Source organism: Notolepis coatsorum, assembly GCF_963971535.1.
Source record: "Notolepis coatsorum genome assembly, contig: SUPER_7_unloc_2, whole genome shotgun sequence".
Lineage (NCBI taxonomy): Eukaryota > Metazoa > Chordata > Actinopteri > Aulopiformes > Paralepididae > Notolepis > Notolepis coatsorum.
Genome location: NW_028174879.1, coordinates 1,278,943 through 1,294,201, shown reverse-complemented (window position 1 = coordinate 1,294,201; position 15,259 = coordinate 1,278,943). Strand labels below are relative to the sequence as shown.

At 46.8% G+C, this 15,259-nt stretch overlaps 1 protein-coding gene across 1 annotated transcript in view; it reads right to left on the bottom strand.

Annotated features, from left to right (window-relative positions):
• Positions 1–793: 793 nt before the first annotated feature.
• The window catches only part of LOC311232739 (uncharacterized protein), a gene marked incomplete at its 3' end in the record, with an annotated part of 60,631 nt that continues 46,165 nt past the window's right edge, over positions 794–15,259 (bottom strand). Inside the window, exons 5-6 of the mRNA XM_084338319.1 lie at positions 11,073–11,127; positions 794–1,386 (exon numbers count right to left, since the gene is read on the bottom strand). Coding sequence (XP_084194445.1) covers positions 794–1,386; positions 11,073–11,127 — 648 coding nt within the window. The remainder of the gene's footprint in view (positions 1,387–11,072; positions 11,128–15,259) is intronic.

The window sequence follows — 15,259 nt, the reverse complement described above, 5'->3', positions numbered from 1 at the left end:
AGACTGAATCAGCGTTCGAGGAACAGGAAAATCCCGGCTTCAAACATCGGGTTAATTGAATCTGGATAATGGGACTCTTGATCGACTTAGTTGAGCCAGGTACGGGGAATAGGGCCCTGTAGTTGTTTGATAACAGCTGCTGTTTGGACTCTCTTACTTCCTGTAGTTGTTTGATAACAGCTGCTGTTTGGACTCTCTTACTTCCTGTAGTTGTTTGATAACAGCTGCTGTTTGGACTCTCTTACTTCCTGTAGTTGTTTGATAACAGCTGCTGTTTGGACTCTCTTACTTCCTGTAGTTGTTTGATAACAGCTGCTGTTTGGACTCTCTTACTTCCTGTAGTTCTTTGAGAACAGCTGCTGTTTGGACTCTCTTACTTCCTGTAGTTCTTTGAGAACAGCTGCCGTTTGGACTCTCTTACTTCCTGTAGTTGTTTGATAACAGCTGCTGTTTGGACTCTCTTACTTCCTGTAGTTGTTTGATAACAGCTGCTGTTTGGACTCTCTTACTTCCTGTAGTTGTTTGATAACAGCTGCTGTTTGGACTCTCTTACTTCCTGTAGTTGTTTGATAACAGCTGCTGTTTGGACTCTCTTACTTCCTGTAGTTCTTTGAGAACAGCTGCTGTTTGGACTCTCTTACTTCCTGTAGTTCTTTGAGAACAGGTGTCACATATAATCATATAGGTTTATCGCTGGTCTTGTCCCCTTATTGGAAACGTTACAATATCTATCTACCTGTCGTTTTTATACAGATCAAAATGAACAAGACATTTCTAGACGTTAGACCTCGAGTTACCAGCAGTTATCTGAAGACTTCTCGAGGATATGGGAGCCTGGGGGGAGGGGCATGTGGGAGGGGAGGGGCCTCTGGGAGGGGGCGGCGGGGGGAGGGGCTCTGGGAGGAGGGAACACTATCTTTCTCCTCTTCTTGATGTCCTCCAGCCACTGCTCCTTGGGCACGGACTCCACGGAGGGGCAGTACACGATGCCCTTGTACTGACTGTGCCCCGTGTCCGCCGTCCGGAAGTGGCCGCACTTCTTGCAGGTGTTGTGCAGCACCTTGCGGGTCAGTTTCCGGGGCGCTGGCGCCGCAGCGGTGGGACGGGCGGCGGCGGAGGAAAGGAGGGTGGCGACCAGGACGGGCGCCCCCCCCTGTGAGGTCACCGGAGGAGGCGGGGCGGGGCAGAGCTGCCGCGGGGGGGGGCGTGGCCACGCGGACTCCGGGGTCCCTCCTCCCATCCTCTTGGGGTCCACGTGGTACCGGTGAGACGGGCCGGGCTGAAGGGGCGGCGGGGGGCGGGTCTGAAGGGGCGGCGGGGGGCGGGTCTGAAGGGGCGGAGGGGGGCGGGTCCACCCCGCCTGCTGCTGGCGGCTCCGCTCCACAGCTGTGGATAACCAGGGGAGTCAGAGAGTCCTCTGATAGGGCGGCGATATGGCCTAGAAATGTTATCTCCGATTTTTTTCACACCACATCCGATTTACGATTTTAATCAATTTTTTCTCTTAAAAACTAGAAATGCCAAGGAAATCATTCAAATAAGCTTTGTTTTTATCAAACCAAGATGAATTTCCCTATTGGGATTGAAGTGCAAACCTAACTTTCACCAATCTTCACTTAAAAAATATATAAATAAGAATAATAATAATATATATATATATATATATATATATATATATATATATATAATATAAAAGGTTACTCTTGATCAAACAAAGATGAATGTCCCTATTGGGATTAATAGTGCAATAACACCAAACTTCACTTAAAACAAAATAAAGGTGCCTCTTGATCATCAAACAAGAATGAATTTAATAAAGTGCAAATCTAACTTTCACCAAACATCACTTTTTGTAAAATAAAAGGTGACAATTTTTTTTGGAAAATCATCCTAAATCATTCGCCCAGCCCTCTGGCTGCTGTTTGTTACCAGCTGTGCTTCTAAAAATAACCCACAGGGTTCCCACAGACATTGCAAAATGAAATTCAAGGACTTTCAAGTACTTTTCTAAGCACTATTTTTCCATTTTAAAAAGGGCATTTAAAAGGATCCAATTCACCTTTAAATGCTGTTTTTTATAGAAAAAAAATATCGGATCCAATTTTTATGGCTTAAAGGAAAACTCCAACATTTTTGGAAATTAGCTTATTTGCCATCTTCCCTGGAGTTAGACAAGAAGATACAAACCTTTTTTGTCTCTCTGCATGCATTAGGCTTAGGGAACGCCCGCACCGTTAGCGTAGCTTAGCTTCATCACTGGAACTGAAGTCCCCTACAGTCACGAAATACACACGAAATACAACTCAAACGTTCCTGTAAACATGTTGTGACCTGTGTATTTACCACGTGGAGAAATAAAAAATAATTGAATTCGACATTTACGTTTTCTAAGCAAATATACTCTGAATTTTTTTTTGCCGAACCACTCCTCTCTGGGCTCAGTGATTTCACGCAACGCAGTGCTACTTTCTAACGTGACGCCAGTGTTTGTTTACATTTTCATGTCATTCAAAGGATCCGAACCGATTGAAGTTTATGGATACCATGTGGTAAGTTTTCATTTATGTTTTTAGATGGAAGGCTGTATTCCATCTGTCTAACGTTAGCGAATATTGTGAGATTGATGAATAGGACATAACGTTGCTGGACTATCGACCTAGTTAGCCCCTTTCCTGACTGCGATGCACGGCTACAGGGTTTGGGCGAGTGAATCCACACTTGTGGTATTATTATAACTCATTTATTGTGTAACACTAGCCCCTTAAAACTTACCACAGTCATGGTATCCATAAACTTCAATCGGTTCGGATCCTTTGAATGAAATGAAAATGTAAACAAACACTGGCGTCAAGTTAGAAAGTAGCACTGTGTGAAATCACTGAGCCCAGAGAGTGGTTCGGCAAAAAATTGTTCAGAGTATATTTGCTTAGAAAACGTAAATGTCGAATTCAATTATTTTTTATTTCTCCACGTGGTAAATACACAGGTCACAACATGTTTACAGGAACGTTTGAGTTGTATTTGGAGTGTATTTCGTGACTGTAGGGGACTGTAGGGAACTTCAGGGTAAAGGACTGCCTCACTTCCAGTGATGAAGCTAAGCTACGCTAACGGTGCGGGCGTTCCCTAAGCCTAATGCACGCAGAGAGACAAAAAAGGTTTGTATCTTCTTGTCTAACTCCAGGGAAGATGTTAAATAAGCTAATTTCCAAAAATGTTGGAGTTTTCCTTTAAAACCAATTTCCAACAATTAGTTACACTTTAGATAAAAAAATATTATATTTCTTGATTCAGAACTATTTTATCATGGATGAACAAAACTTTCAATGTGAATGGTTGATTTGAATTTCAAGGAATTTTAAGCACCTTGTTAAAAATGTTGCCGTTTTCAATGAATTCCAGGCCTTGACTTTTTTTTGTAAAAAATCAATCACTTTAACCCTTTGGCTGCCGACAATGTAGATCTACGTTTCTGTCTCGTTATTTCTTTTATTCGCTATTGCCATTCATAATCCATCGAGGCACCTTGTGTAGGCTGTCCTGAATGTGTCCGAGATCGCAGACGGTCAATACCGCCACCTAACGCCTTGCGGCCGCTATTGCACTCCATTTGAAACTATGTGGTTTGTTTTCTCGGCCGAGCTGCGGCGTCGATTGATTGTTGATCCAAGCGAGGAATGGCAACGTGTTTAGTGAATTCCAATAAAACGCATTTATCGCGTCTTTTCCTGGGATTACTCAGAATCACTCAAACTATACTCATATTCACCACGGTATAAAACGGAAATGTACGGATGAAAAAATTATCTGTTTTTTTGCATGTTGACTGGAAGAAACTCACTGACAATCGACAACGTTATTAGATCCATAGCTATACTATTTAATTTTGTTATTTGCACTGCAAACACGGCATTCTCCCCATTGAATAGAACGCTGGCACTGACGGCCCACAGTGCCCCCTGCTGCCTGGCACTGTGTTAAGCACCTCGAGGACCTTGTGCCAACCCTGCCACCAGTGTCATCACTTTAAGCACTTTAAGCACAGTGCCGTGTGAGACGTTATTCTATAAACACGTCTTCTATTCCGACATCGCTGTGAAAAGACAATATTGATCTGCATGATGGCATCAAAGGAGACGATATTGATCTGCATGATGGCATCAAAGGAGACGATATTGATCTGCATGACGGCATCAAAGGAGACGATATTGATCAGCATGATGGAGATCAGAGGAGCTCCGACGACGAGGCCGTTTCTCCAAGAACAGCCTCCACATTTAACTACTTTTGGCATCAAATGGAATTCAGTTTTGAAAATTAGATAAATAAAATACTAATAAGGCGCTAGATAGAAAACATTCCAATGAACACAAACATACTATTTAGGGATGTCCCGATGCCGATACTGGTCCGATACTGGTATATGTTGCTGTACTCGTACTTGCCCGATGCCACTTTACGGCGAAGTGCCGCTAACGTTAGATCAGGTGGGCGCAGTGTGCGGTGGAGCAGGTGGGCGCAGGTGGGCGTTGAGCCATGGTAAACCTTCGCGCTCCTACCACATAATACCTCAGAAAAACCGCAACAGTGAGGCATTCACCGGTAGGGGGTAAGTGTGCAAAGGTTACGATACATCAGCGTTGTCTCTAGGTGTTCAGGAGACTCAGGTTAGCGTGGTCATGTGTCTCTAGTCCCCAGACAACCTGACTTCAGGAGACTCAGGTTAGCGTGGTCATGTGTCTCTAGTCCCCAGACAACCTGACTTCAGGAGACTCAGGTTAGCGTGGTCACGTGTCTCTAGTCCCCAGACAACCTGACTTCAGGAGACTCAGGTTAGCGTGGTCATGTGTCTCTAGTCCCCAGACAACCTGACTTCAGGAGACTCAGGTTAGCGTGGTCATGTGTCTCTAGTCCCCAGACAACCTGACTTCAGGAGACTCAGGTTAGCGTGGTCACGTGTCTCTAGTCCCCAGACAACCTGACTTCAGGAGACTCAGGTTAGCGTGGTCACGTGTCTCTAGTCCCCAGACAACACGACTTCAGGAGACTCAGGTTAGCGTGGTCATGTGTCTCTAGTCCCCAGACAACACGACTTCAGGAGACTCAGGTTAGCGTGGTCATGTGTCTCTAGTCCCCAGACAACCTGACTTCAGGAGACTCAGGTTAGCGTGGTCATGTGTCTCTAGTCCCCAGACAACCTGACTTCAGGAGACTCAGGTTAGCGTGGTCACGTGTCTCTAGTCCCCAGACAACCTGACTTCAGGAGACTCAGGTTAGCGTGGTCATGTGTCTCTAGTCCCCAGACAACACGACTTCAGGAGACTCAGGTTAGCGTGGTCACGTGTCTCTAGTCCCCAGACAACCCGACTTCAGGAGACTCAGGTTAGCGTGGTCACGTGTCTCTAGTCCCCAGACAACCTGACTTCAGGAGACTCAGGTTAGCGTGGTCATGTGTCTCTAGTCCCCAGACAACCCGACTTCAGGAGACTCAGGTTAGCGTGGTCATGTGTCTCTAGTCCCCAGACAACACGACTTCAGGAGACTCAGGTTAGCGTGGTCACGTGTCTCTAGTCCCCAGACAACACGACTTCAGGAGACTCAGGTTAGCGTGGTCACGTGTCTCTAGTCCCCAGACAACACGACTTCAGGAGACTCAGGTTAGCGTGGTCATGTGTCTCTAGTCCCCAGACAACCCGACTTCAGGAGACTCAGGTTAGCGTGGTCACGTGTCTCTAGTCCCCAGACAACACGACTTCAGGAGACTCAGGTTAGCGTGGTCACGTGTCTCTAGTCCCCAGACAACCCGACTTCAGGAGACTCAGGTTAGCGTGGTCACGTGTCTCTAGTCCCCAGACAACCCGACTTCAGGAGACTCAGGTTAGCGTGGTCACGTGTCTCTAGTCCCCAGACAACACGACTTCAGGAGACTCAGGTTAGCGTGGTCATGTGTCTCTAGTCCCCAGACAACCCGACTTCAGGAGACTCAGGTTAGCGTGGTCATGTGTCTCTAGTCCCCAGACAACACGACTTCAGGAGACTCAGGTTAGCGTGGTCACGTGTCTCTAGTCCCCAGACAACACGACTTCAGGAGACTCAGGTTAGCGTGGTCACGTGTCTCTAGTCCCCAGACAACCCGACTTCAGGAGACTCATGTTAGCGTGGTCACGTGTCTCTAGTCCCCAGACAACACGACTTCAGGAGACTCAGGTTAGCGTGGTCATGTGTCTCTAGTCCCCAGACAACCTGACTTCAGGAGACTCAGGTTAGCGTGGTCACGTGTCTCTAGTCCCCAGACAACACGACTTCAGGAGACTCAGGTTAGCGTGGTCATGTGTCTCTAGTCCCCAGACAACCTGACTTCAGGAGACTCAGGTTAGCGTGGTCACGTGTCTCTAGTCCCCAGACAACACGACTTCAGGAGACTCAGGTTAGCGTGGTCATGTGTCTCTAGTCCCCAGACAACCTGACTTCAGGAGACTCAGGTTAGCGTGGTCACGTGTCTCTAGTCCCCAGACAACACGACTTCAGGAGACTCAGGTTAGCGTGGTCACGTGTCTCTAGTCCCCAGACAACCCGACTTCAGGAGACTCAGGTTAGCACGGTCACGTGTCTCTAGTCCCCAGACAACCCGACTTCAGGAGACTCAGGTTAGCGTGGTCACGTGTCTCTAGTCCCCAGACAACCCGACTTCAGGAGACTCAGGTTAGCGTGGTCATGTGTCTCTAGTCCCCAGACAACCCGACTTCAGGAGACTCAGGTTAGCATGGTCACGTGTCTCTAGTCCCCAGACAACCCGACTTCAGGAGACTCAGGTTAGCGTGGTCACGTGTCTCTAGTCCCCAGACAACCCGACTTCAGGAGACTCAGGTTAGCGTGGTCATGTGTCTCTAGTCCCCAGACAACCCGACTTCAGGAGACTCAGGTTAGCACGGTCATGTGTCTCTAGTCCCCAGACAACCCGACTTCAGGAGACTCAGGTTAGCGTGGTCATGTGTCTCTAGTCCCCAGACAACCTGACTTCAGGAGACTCAGGTTAGCGCGGTCACGTGTCTCTAGTCCCCAGACAACCCGACTTCAGGAGACTCAGGTTAGCACGGTCACGTGTCTCTAGTCCCCAGACAACCCGACTTCAGGAGACTCAGGTTAGCGTGGTCATGTGTCTCTAGTCCCCAGACAACCCGACTTCAGGAGACTCAGGTTAGCGTGGTCATGTGTCTCTAGTCCCCAGACAACACGACTTCAGGAGACTCAGGTTAGCGTGGTCATGTGTCTCTCTAGTCCCCAGACAACACGACTTCAGGAGACTCAGGTTAGCGTGGTCATGTGTCTCTCTAGTCCCCAGACAACACGACTTCAGGAGACTCAGGTTAGCGTGGTCATGTGTCTCTAGTCCCCAGACAACCTGACTTCAGGAGACTCAGGTTAGCGTGGTCATGTGTCTCTAGTCCCCAGACAACCTGACTTCAGGAGACTCAGGTTAGCGTGGTCATGTGTCTCTAGTCCCCAGACAACACGACTTCAGGAGACTCAGGTTAGCGTGGTCATGTGTCTCTAGTCCCCAGACAACACGACTTCAGGAGACTCAGGTTAGCGTGGTCATGTGTCTCTAGTCCCCAGACAACACAACTTCAGGAGACTCAGGTTAGCGCGGTCATGTGTCTCTAGTCCCCAGACAACACGACTTCAGGAGACTCAGGTTAGCGTGGTCACGTGTCTCTAGTCCCCAGACAACACGACTTCAGGAGACTCAGGTTAGCGTGGTCACGTGTCTCTAGTCCCCAGACAACACGACTTCAGGAGACTCAGGTTAGCGTGGTCATGTGTCTCTAGTCCCCAGACAACACGACTTCAGGAGACTCAGGTTAGCGCGGTCATGTGTCTCTAGTCCCCAGACAACACGACTTCAGGAGACTCAGGTTAGCGTGGTCACGTGTCTCTAGTCCCCAGACAACCTGACTTCAGGAGACTCAGGTTAGCGTGGTCATGTGTCTCTAGTCCCCAGACAACCCGACTTCAGGAGACTCAGGTTAGCGTGGTCATGTGTCTCTCTAGTCCCCAGACAACCTGACTTCAGGAGACTCAGGTTAGCGTGGTCATGTGTCTCTAGTCCCCAGACAACCCGACTTCAGGAGACTCAGGTTAGCGTGGTCATGTGTCTCTAGTCCCCAGACAACCTGACTTCAGGAGACTCAGGTTAGCACGGTCATGTGTCTCTAGTCCCCAGACAACACGACTTCAGGAGACTCAGGTTAGCGTGGTCATGTGTCTCTAGTCCCCAGACAACCCGACCTACGAGCGAATCTATGAAGGGGAGCAAAATATGGCAGGAGACTTATTTTGCAAAAACTCAAGCACTCCATACCTTCAGGAGGTGATAACCACTAATAAACTACAAAACCAAAAGGTCTATCATATCAAAAGATAATCTGATAAGATTTGGTCGTGCCGAGCCACATGTACACACACACTGTCTGGTAATCTGAGTCTGCAAACTAATCTGAGTGGTAATCTGAGTCTGTAAACTAATCTGAGTCTGCAAACTAATCTGAGTCTGCAAACTAATCTGAGTCTGCAAACTAATCTGAGTCTGCAAACTAATCTGAGTCTAATCTGAGTCTGTAAACTAATCTGAGTCTGTAAACTAATCTGAGTCTAAACTAATCTGAGTCTGTAAACTAATGAGTCTGTAAACTAATCTGAGTCTGTAAACTAATCTGAGTCTGCAAACTAATCTGAGTCTGTAAACTAATCTGAGTCTGCAAACTAATCTGAGTCTGTAAACTAATCTGAGTCTAAACTAATCTGAGTCTGCAAACTAATCTGAGTCTGTAAACTAATCTGAGTCTAAACTAATCTGAGTGGTAATCTGAGTCTGTAAACTAATCTAGTCTGGTAGGGGTGTAACGGTACACAGAAGCCACGGTTCGGTAGGTACCTCGGTATTGGGGTTAGGGTTCGGTACGAGTTCTGTACAATAGGATTTTTTTTTTATAATAATTTCTTTTTTTTAATTATTATTATTAAATAGAATAATTTTCTATAGGCTTGCCGTGGTAGTCAGTGATACTGGTGTCATTCTGTGTTCAGTAGGGGTGTAACGATGCATCGATTAATCGAAATGCATCGATTCTAATGTGTTCGATTCGATGCATCGATTTGAATATGTTAGAATCGATTATAATCAAAATTAATCGAAATTAAAAAATATATTTTTTTTCCTTTTTGTTTTTTTTGTGTGTGTATTGTTTTTATTGACCTATAGTCCTTTCATGCTGAGTGAATCAGTTCCCCCAGCCACATTTGTGTATTCAAAAACTGATATAAAATGCATCGAAAATTTATCGAATCGAAGTCAAATGAAGAGATTTCATGATGCATTGAATCGTTGCCTGAAGAATCGTAATCGAATCGAATCGTTGTGAGGTCGACTCATTACACCCCTACTGTTCAGGCATCCACTGAGTAAATTAATTGCCTACCGCCCCCTTAACACTTTCTTTGCCAGGCTTATGTACATCCTTATACCGTCCTCTGCCAGCTCTATTTGTCTATGGAGAAGTTCCCCTTCTTTGCAGGGCTATAACTTTTTAAATTGTATTGCTAAATTGACATTACTATGGCCCATTCAACGTCAATTATCTATCGTTCAGGATGTATGAACGTTATACTTTTTCATTCACATATTCATACTAAAATACGGTCTAAAGTATAAATGTTTTTATCGTTTTCTGCAGCATTCTGCAGAACGTGATTTATAGCCCTAAATGCATTATATTGATGATCAAATACAGTTTGATAGCGATCGGCGCGAGAAAAAAAATTTCAAATGGACGTGCTTCTAGAAGTTACTACTTATCATCTGATGTTTACCGGATGGGGGGGGGGTCGTTTATAATTCCGTGGCCAACGTTAGATGATTCTAGTGTGGGTGATATGATCATCAGAGCAGTTTGTATCGAACACGGTAAAAAAAAACGCTGAAACTTACCCCAGTCTCCTCGGGCCGTTGGGCGATGAGCAAAAATATTCCTATTATGGGATGTTGAAATATGCGATCCATCTCCAGGTTGTATAATGGTATATACGTCCAAATCATGTTGTTTATCGAGTTATTGGTAACGGATCGCTATCCATTGTGTCGAGCTCGAGTCCCGGGAGCTATAGCGAGTGATCGGACCGAATTTGGATGAGCACCAGTTTCTGTTTCCGGTTTGGGCGATCCGCCGATCGGCCACCAGATGGCGCTCTTGAACCGTTGGAGAGTTGAGAGGGGATCAACAGTAGATCTCAAGTCTCCGCGGGAGAAATATGATTGCGATCACAGATTTTTGAAATATTGATCTCAATGACGTGTTACGGCATCATTGGCAGAATTAGCATGGCGGGGAATGACGAGTTAAGGCGTCCTTGGCGATTAAAGTGTTAACAAATTATGCTTGTTAAGTTTCAGTTTCACTTGTAGAGAGGATTTAACTTAACGTGAAGCCGAGACTGAAGACTAGAGAAGAGATGACATGTTAGTTACACAACAATGGCAGAGGATTTATCAATATTTTGGATTTAAACACCGTAGCAGCTCAACTGGAGAGGAGCTCAGATGATCAGTCCGGAAAAGTATGTATTGCTTTTTTTTTCTCCGATCAGCTGTGAGAGAAAGTCCGTGGGAGAAAGTTGGCGTGTGTGTGTGTGTTTCCATTGGTTAACATTATTGGGCGAACAAGAAAACTAAAGAAAACTGTAAAATTGTAATGACCCTGCTGTGTTACACGCCCGTACCGTAAATTTGCGGGACAAATACACGTACCGTTACACCCCTACAGTCTGGTAATCATGAAGTAATATGAGTCAGTAATATGAATCAGTAATATGAGTCAGTAATATGAGTCAGTAATATCAGTAATATGAGTCAGTAATATGAGTCAGTAATATGAGTCAGTAATATCAGTAATATGAGTCAGTAATATGAGTCAGTAATATGAGTCAGTAATATGAGTCAGTAATATGAGTCAGTAATATGAGTCAGGTAATCATATGGATCGGGATGGATGGAGGGTAGAGGCAGAAATATTTACCTTCAATCCGTTTCATTGTCTCCTGAGAAAGACTTCTTTCTCTCGTCAGATCAACCTGGAGAGGAGGATAGTAGAGGAGAGGATGAGAGGAGAGGAGGATAGTAGAGGAGAGGAGGAGATGAGGAGGATAGTAGAGGAGAGGAGGATAGTAGAGGAGAGGAGGAGAGGAGGATAGTAGAGGAGAGGAGGATAGTAGAGGAGAGGATGAGAGGAGAGGAGAGGAGGATAGTGGAGGAGAGGAGAGGAGAGGATGAGGAGGATAGTAGAGGAGAGGAGGATAGTAGAGGAGAGGATGAGAGGATGAGAGGAGAGGAGAGGAGGATGGTGGAGGAGAGGAGAGGATGAGAGGAGGAGAGGAAGATAGTGGAGGAGAGGAGAGGATGAGAGGAGAGGAGGGGAGAGGATAGTAGAGGAGAGGAGGAGAGGAGAGGAGAGGATGAGGAGGATAGTAGAGGAGAGGAGGATAGTAGAGGAGAGGAGGAGAGGAGAGGAGGAGAGGAGGATAGTAGAGAGGAGGATGGTAGAGGAGAGGATGAGAGGAGAGGATGAGAGGAGAGGAGGATAGTGGAGGAGAGGAGAGGAGGGGAGAGGATGAGGAGGATAGTAGAGGAGAGGAGGATAGTAGAGGAGAGGATGAGAGGAGAGGAGAGGAGGATGGTGGAGGAGAGGATGAGAGGAGGAGAGGAAGATAGTGGAGGAGAGGAGAGGATGAGAGGAGGATAGTGGAGGAGAGGAGGGGAAAGGATGAGGAGAGGAGGATAGTGGAGGAGGAGGGGAGAGGATGAGGAGAGGACAGGATGAGAGGAGAGGGGAGAGGATGAGAGGAGGGGAGAGGATGAGGATAGTGGAGGAGAGGAGGGGAGAGGATGAGAGGAGGATAGTGGAGGAGAGGAGGGGAGAGGATGAGAGGAGAGGAGGAGAGGGGAGGAGAGGAGAGGAGGGGAGGAGAGGATAGTAGAGGAGAGGATGAGCGGAGGGGAGAGGAGGAGAGGAGAGGGGAGGATAGTAGAGGAGTGGAGGAGACGAGACGAGAGGAGAGGAGGGGAGGAGAGGATAGTAGAGGAGAGGAGGGGAGGAGATGAGGAGAGGAAAGAAGAGGAGCGTTTAGCTGACAAGACAGATTCCACACTTAAATATTAAAGTCATCATTTTGGACATTTACATATAAATACATGTATATATTTTGCTATTCTCCGTCACCAATTGATACACAATACTGACCCTCCTACCCAGTTCATGAATGTTTTAACATTTGCCGTTCTTGGACGTTCTGGTGTCTGGCAGGACAGTCCTGTTGTAAACACTGGTGTCTGGCAGGACAGTCCTGTTGTAAACACTGGTGTCTGGCAGGACAGTCCTGTTGTAAACACTGGTGTCTGGCAGGACAGTCCTGTTGTAAACACTGGTGTCTGGCAGGACAGTCCTGTTGTAAACACTGGTGTCTGGCAGGACAGTCCTCTAAACTCTGGTGTCTGGCAGGACAGTCCTCTAAACTCTGGTGTCTGGCAGGACAGTCCTCTAAACTCTGGTGTCTGGCAGGACAGTCCTCTAAACACTGGTGTCTGGCAGGACAGTCCTGTTGTAAACACTGGTGTCTGGCAGGACAGTCCTGTTGTAAACTCTGGTGTCTGGCAGGACAGTCCTCTAAACACTGGTGTCTGGCAGGACAGTCCTCTAAACACTGGTGTCTGGCAGGACAGTCCTGTTGTAAACACTGGTGTCTGGCAGGACAGTCCTCTAAACTCTGGTGTCTGGCAGGACAGTCCTCTAAACTCTGGTGTCTGGCAGGACAGTCCTCTAAACTCTGGTGTCTGGCAGGACAGTCCTCTAAACTCTGGTGTCTGGCAGGACAGTCCTGTTGTAAACTCTGGTGTCTGGCAGGACAGTCCTCTAAACACTGGTGTCTGGCAGGACAGTCCTCTAAACACTGGTGTCTGGCAGGACAGTCCTGTTGTAAACACTGGTGTCTGGCAGGACAGTCCTGTTGTAAACTCTGGTGTCTGGCAGGACAGTCCTCTAAACACTGGTGTCTGGCAGGACAGTCCTCTAAACACTGGTGTCTGGCAGGACAGTCCTGTAAACTCTGGTGTCTGGCAGGACAGTCCTGTTGTAAACACTGGTGTCTGGCAGGACAGTCCTGTTGTAAACACTGGTGTCTGGCAGGACAGTCCTGTTGTAAACACTGGTGTCTGGCAGGACAGTCCTGTAAACACTGGTGTCTGGCAGGACAGTCCTGTTGTAAACACTGGTGTCTGGCAGGACAGTCCTGTTGTAAACACTGGTGTCTGGCAGGACAGTCCTGTTGTAAACACTGGTGTCTGGCAGGACAGTCCTGTTGTAAACACTGGTGTCTGGCAGGACAGTCCTGTTGTAAACACTGGTGTCTGGCAGGCAGAGTTGCGTTCCTCTTATCAACATTGGCTGCACGCACGCTAATGACGCCACGTGCGCGCGCTCCCGCGCATGCGCACAAATGTTCCCTCGCTTAAGCACAGACCAGAGTCATAGGCCATGGTTAGACTAGTGTATTCCTGGCGGTTTTTTATACGTTTTTGACGACGTTTCATGTCCCTATTACACAGAAATGCGTTTTTTGGCGTTTTTTTTTGGATACGGGTTGAAACGCAAAATTGTGTTTGCGTTTGGAGATACGCAAAAAAAACGCGTCGACAACAGCGTGTAGTCAGCACGGAGCCGTTGTTGCGAAAACGCCCATGCGCAGTAGATACCATCTGCGTGCCCTTCCGGTGACAACAGTGTGTGTGTTTGGGACATAGCTCCGTGTCCCAAATAGCTTCAGCTACCATGTGTTGTCAAGTTATTGTTATAAGGAGCCCAGTCCAAGCTACAACAGTCTGCATTTCCTTAACAATTGTTTGTATTGAGCCGTATTGTATTGTACCCATATGCAATATGTTAAATAAAGTTTACATCCATTCATTCTGCTAGCATTACCGATTGCATGAGCAGCTGGCTAACGTGAGCTATCAGGATTCAGACCCTGTTAGCTCAGAGCTCCTCTTTCAACTTAACAAGCATTAAACTAAATGGCCCAGTCATCTATTCACCTTTGTTTAATACACAGCGTTGTCTCTAATGTTATCTAACTACTGATAGCTCGCAATATCATCAGTTTTGGTGCTGGCTAAGTAGCGTGAGCTAACGTTAGCTTCTAGCCACAATGCTATATTGTTATAATGGCATACTCCATTGACGTTAGCATGCAGCTAACAATGCTACCGATCTTTTTTTAGACTAAACTATCCGCTCTTGGTGGTCACTTGTGTTGATGTTAGTTTTGTTTCATCAACAAATGACAGGCAGAACACACAGTGAATGTATCCGTTTTGTTTATTGCACTTTTATTAGGCTTTGCTGAAAAAGAATTGCTGCATTGGGTAACTAGGCAAAAGATGGTGGCCGCCTTGTTGACATTTGCTTTGCAGGCACATTCAAGTTCTGATTGGTTGAAATTGCCTTCATGTTTGCCACCTACTGCCACCTACTGCTTTGGCAGTGTACTACATTAGTGTGCTCGGGTGACAAAAACGAGAAAAAAAACGAAAGTGTGACTCGAGGCGCACGACGTCGCGGCGAAACGCATATGACGACGATACGAAAATGATACGAAAGGTGTAACCGACGCCATAGATTATAAGGCTCTGGCACAGACTAAAGACGATGCCTAATTGCCTCTACGAATGGAATGTAACACATTTCATTCACAAGTTCTGTGTGAATGTATCCGAGAACGTCTTTAACACACCTGACGACCGGCGCTATTGATATGCAAAGTACTTATAGCGAGTTGGCGAGTGAAGCGCATTCCTGCGTGCACGCGCTTCTGCTCACAAAACTTAGCCTCGTCCCATGAAGAACGCATCCCTGCTGGTAGGACATTCGTAGGAAAATCATATGTCACACATCAGCAGCGACAGCAGTTCATTTTGGAACGGGTTTGGCCTGATGGTGGCGCTAGACTAGAGGACAGTTCATGAGTTTGGCCTGATGGTGGCACTAGACTAGAGGACAGTTCATGAGTTTGGCCTGATGGTGGCACTAGACTAGAGGACAGTTCATGAGTTTGGCCTGATGGTGGCGCTAGACTAGAGGACAGTTCATGAGTTTGGCCTGATGGTGGCACTAGACTAGAGGACAGTTCATGAGTTTGGCCTGATGGTGGCGCT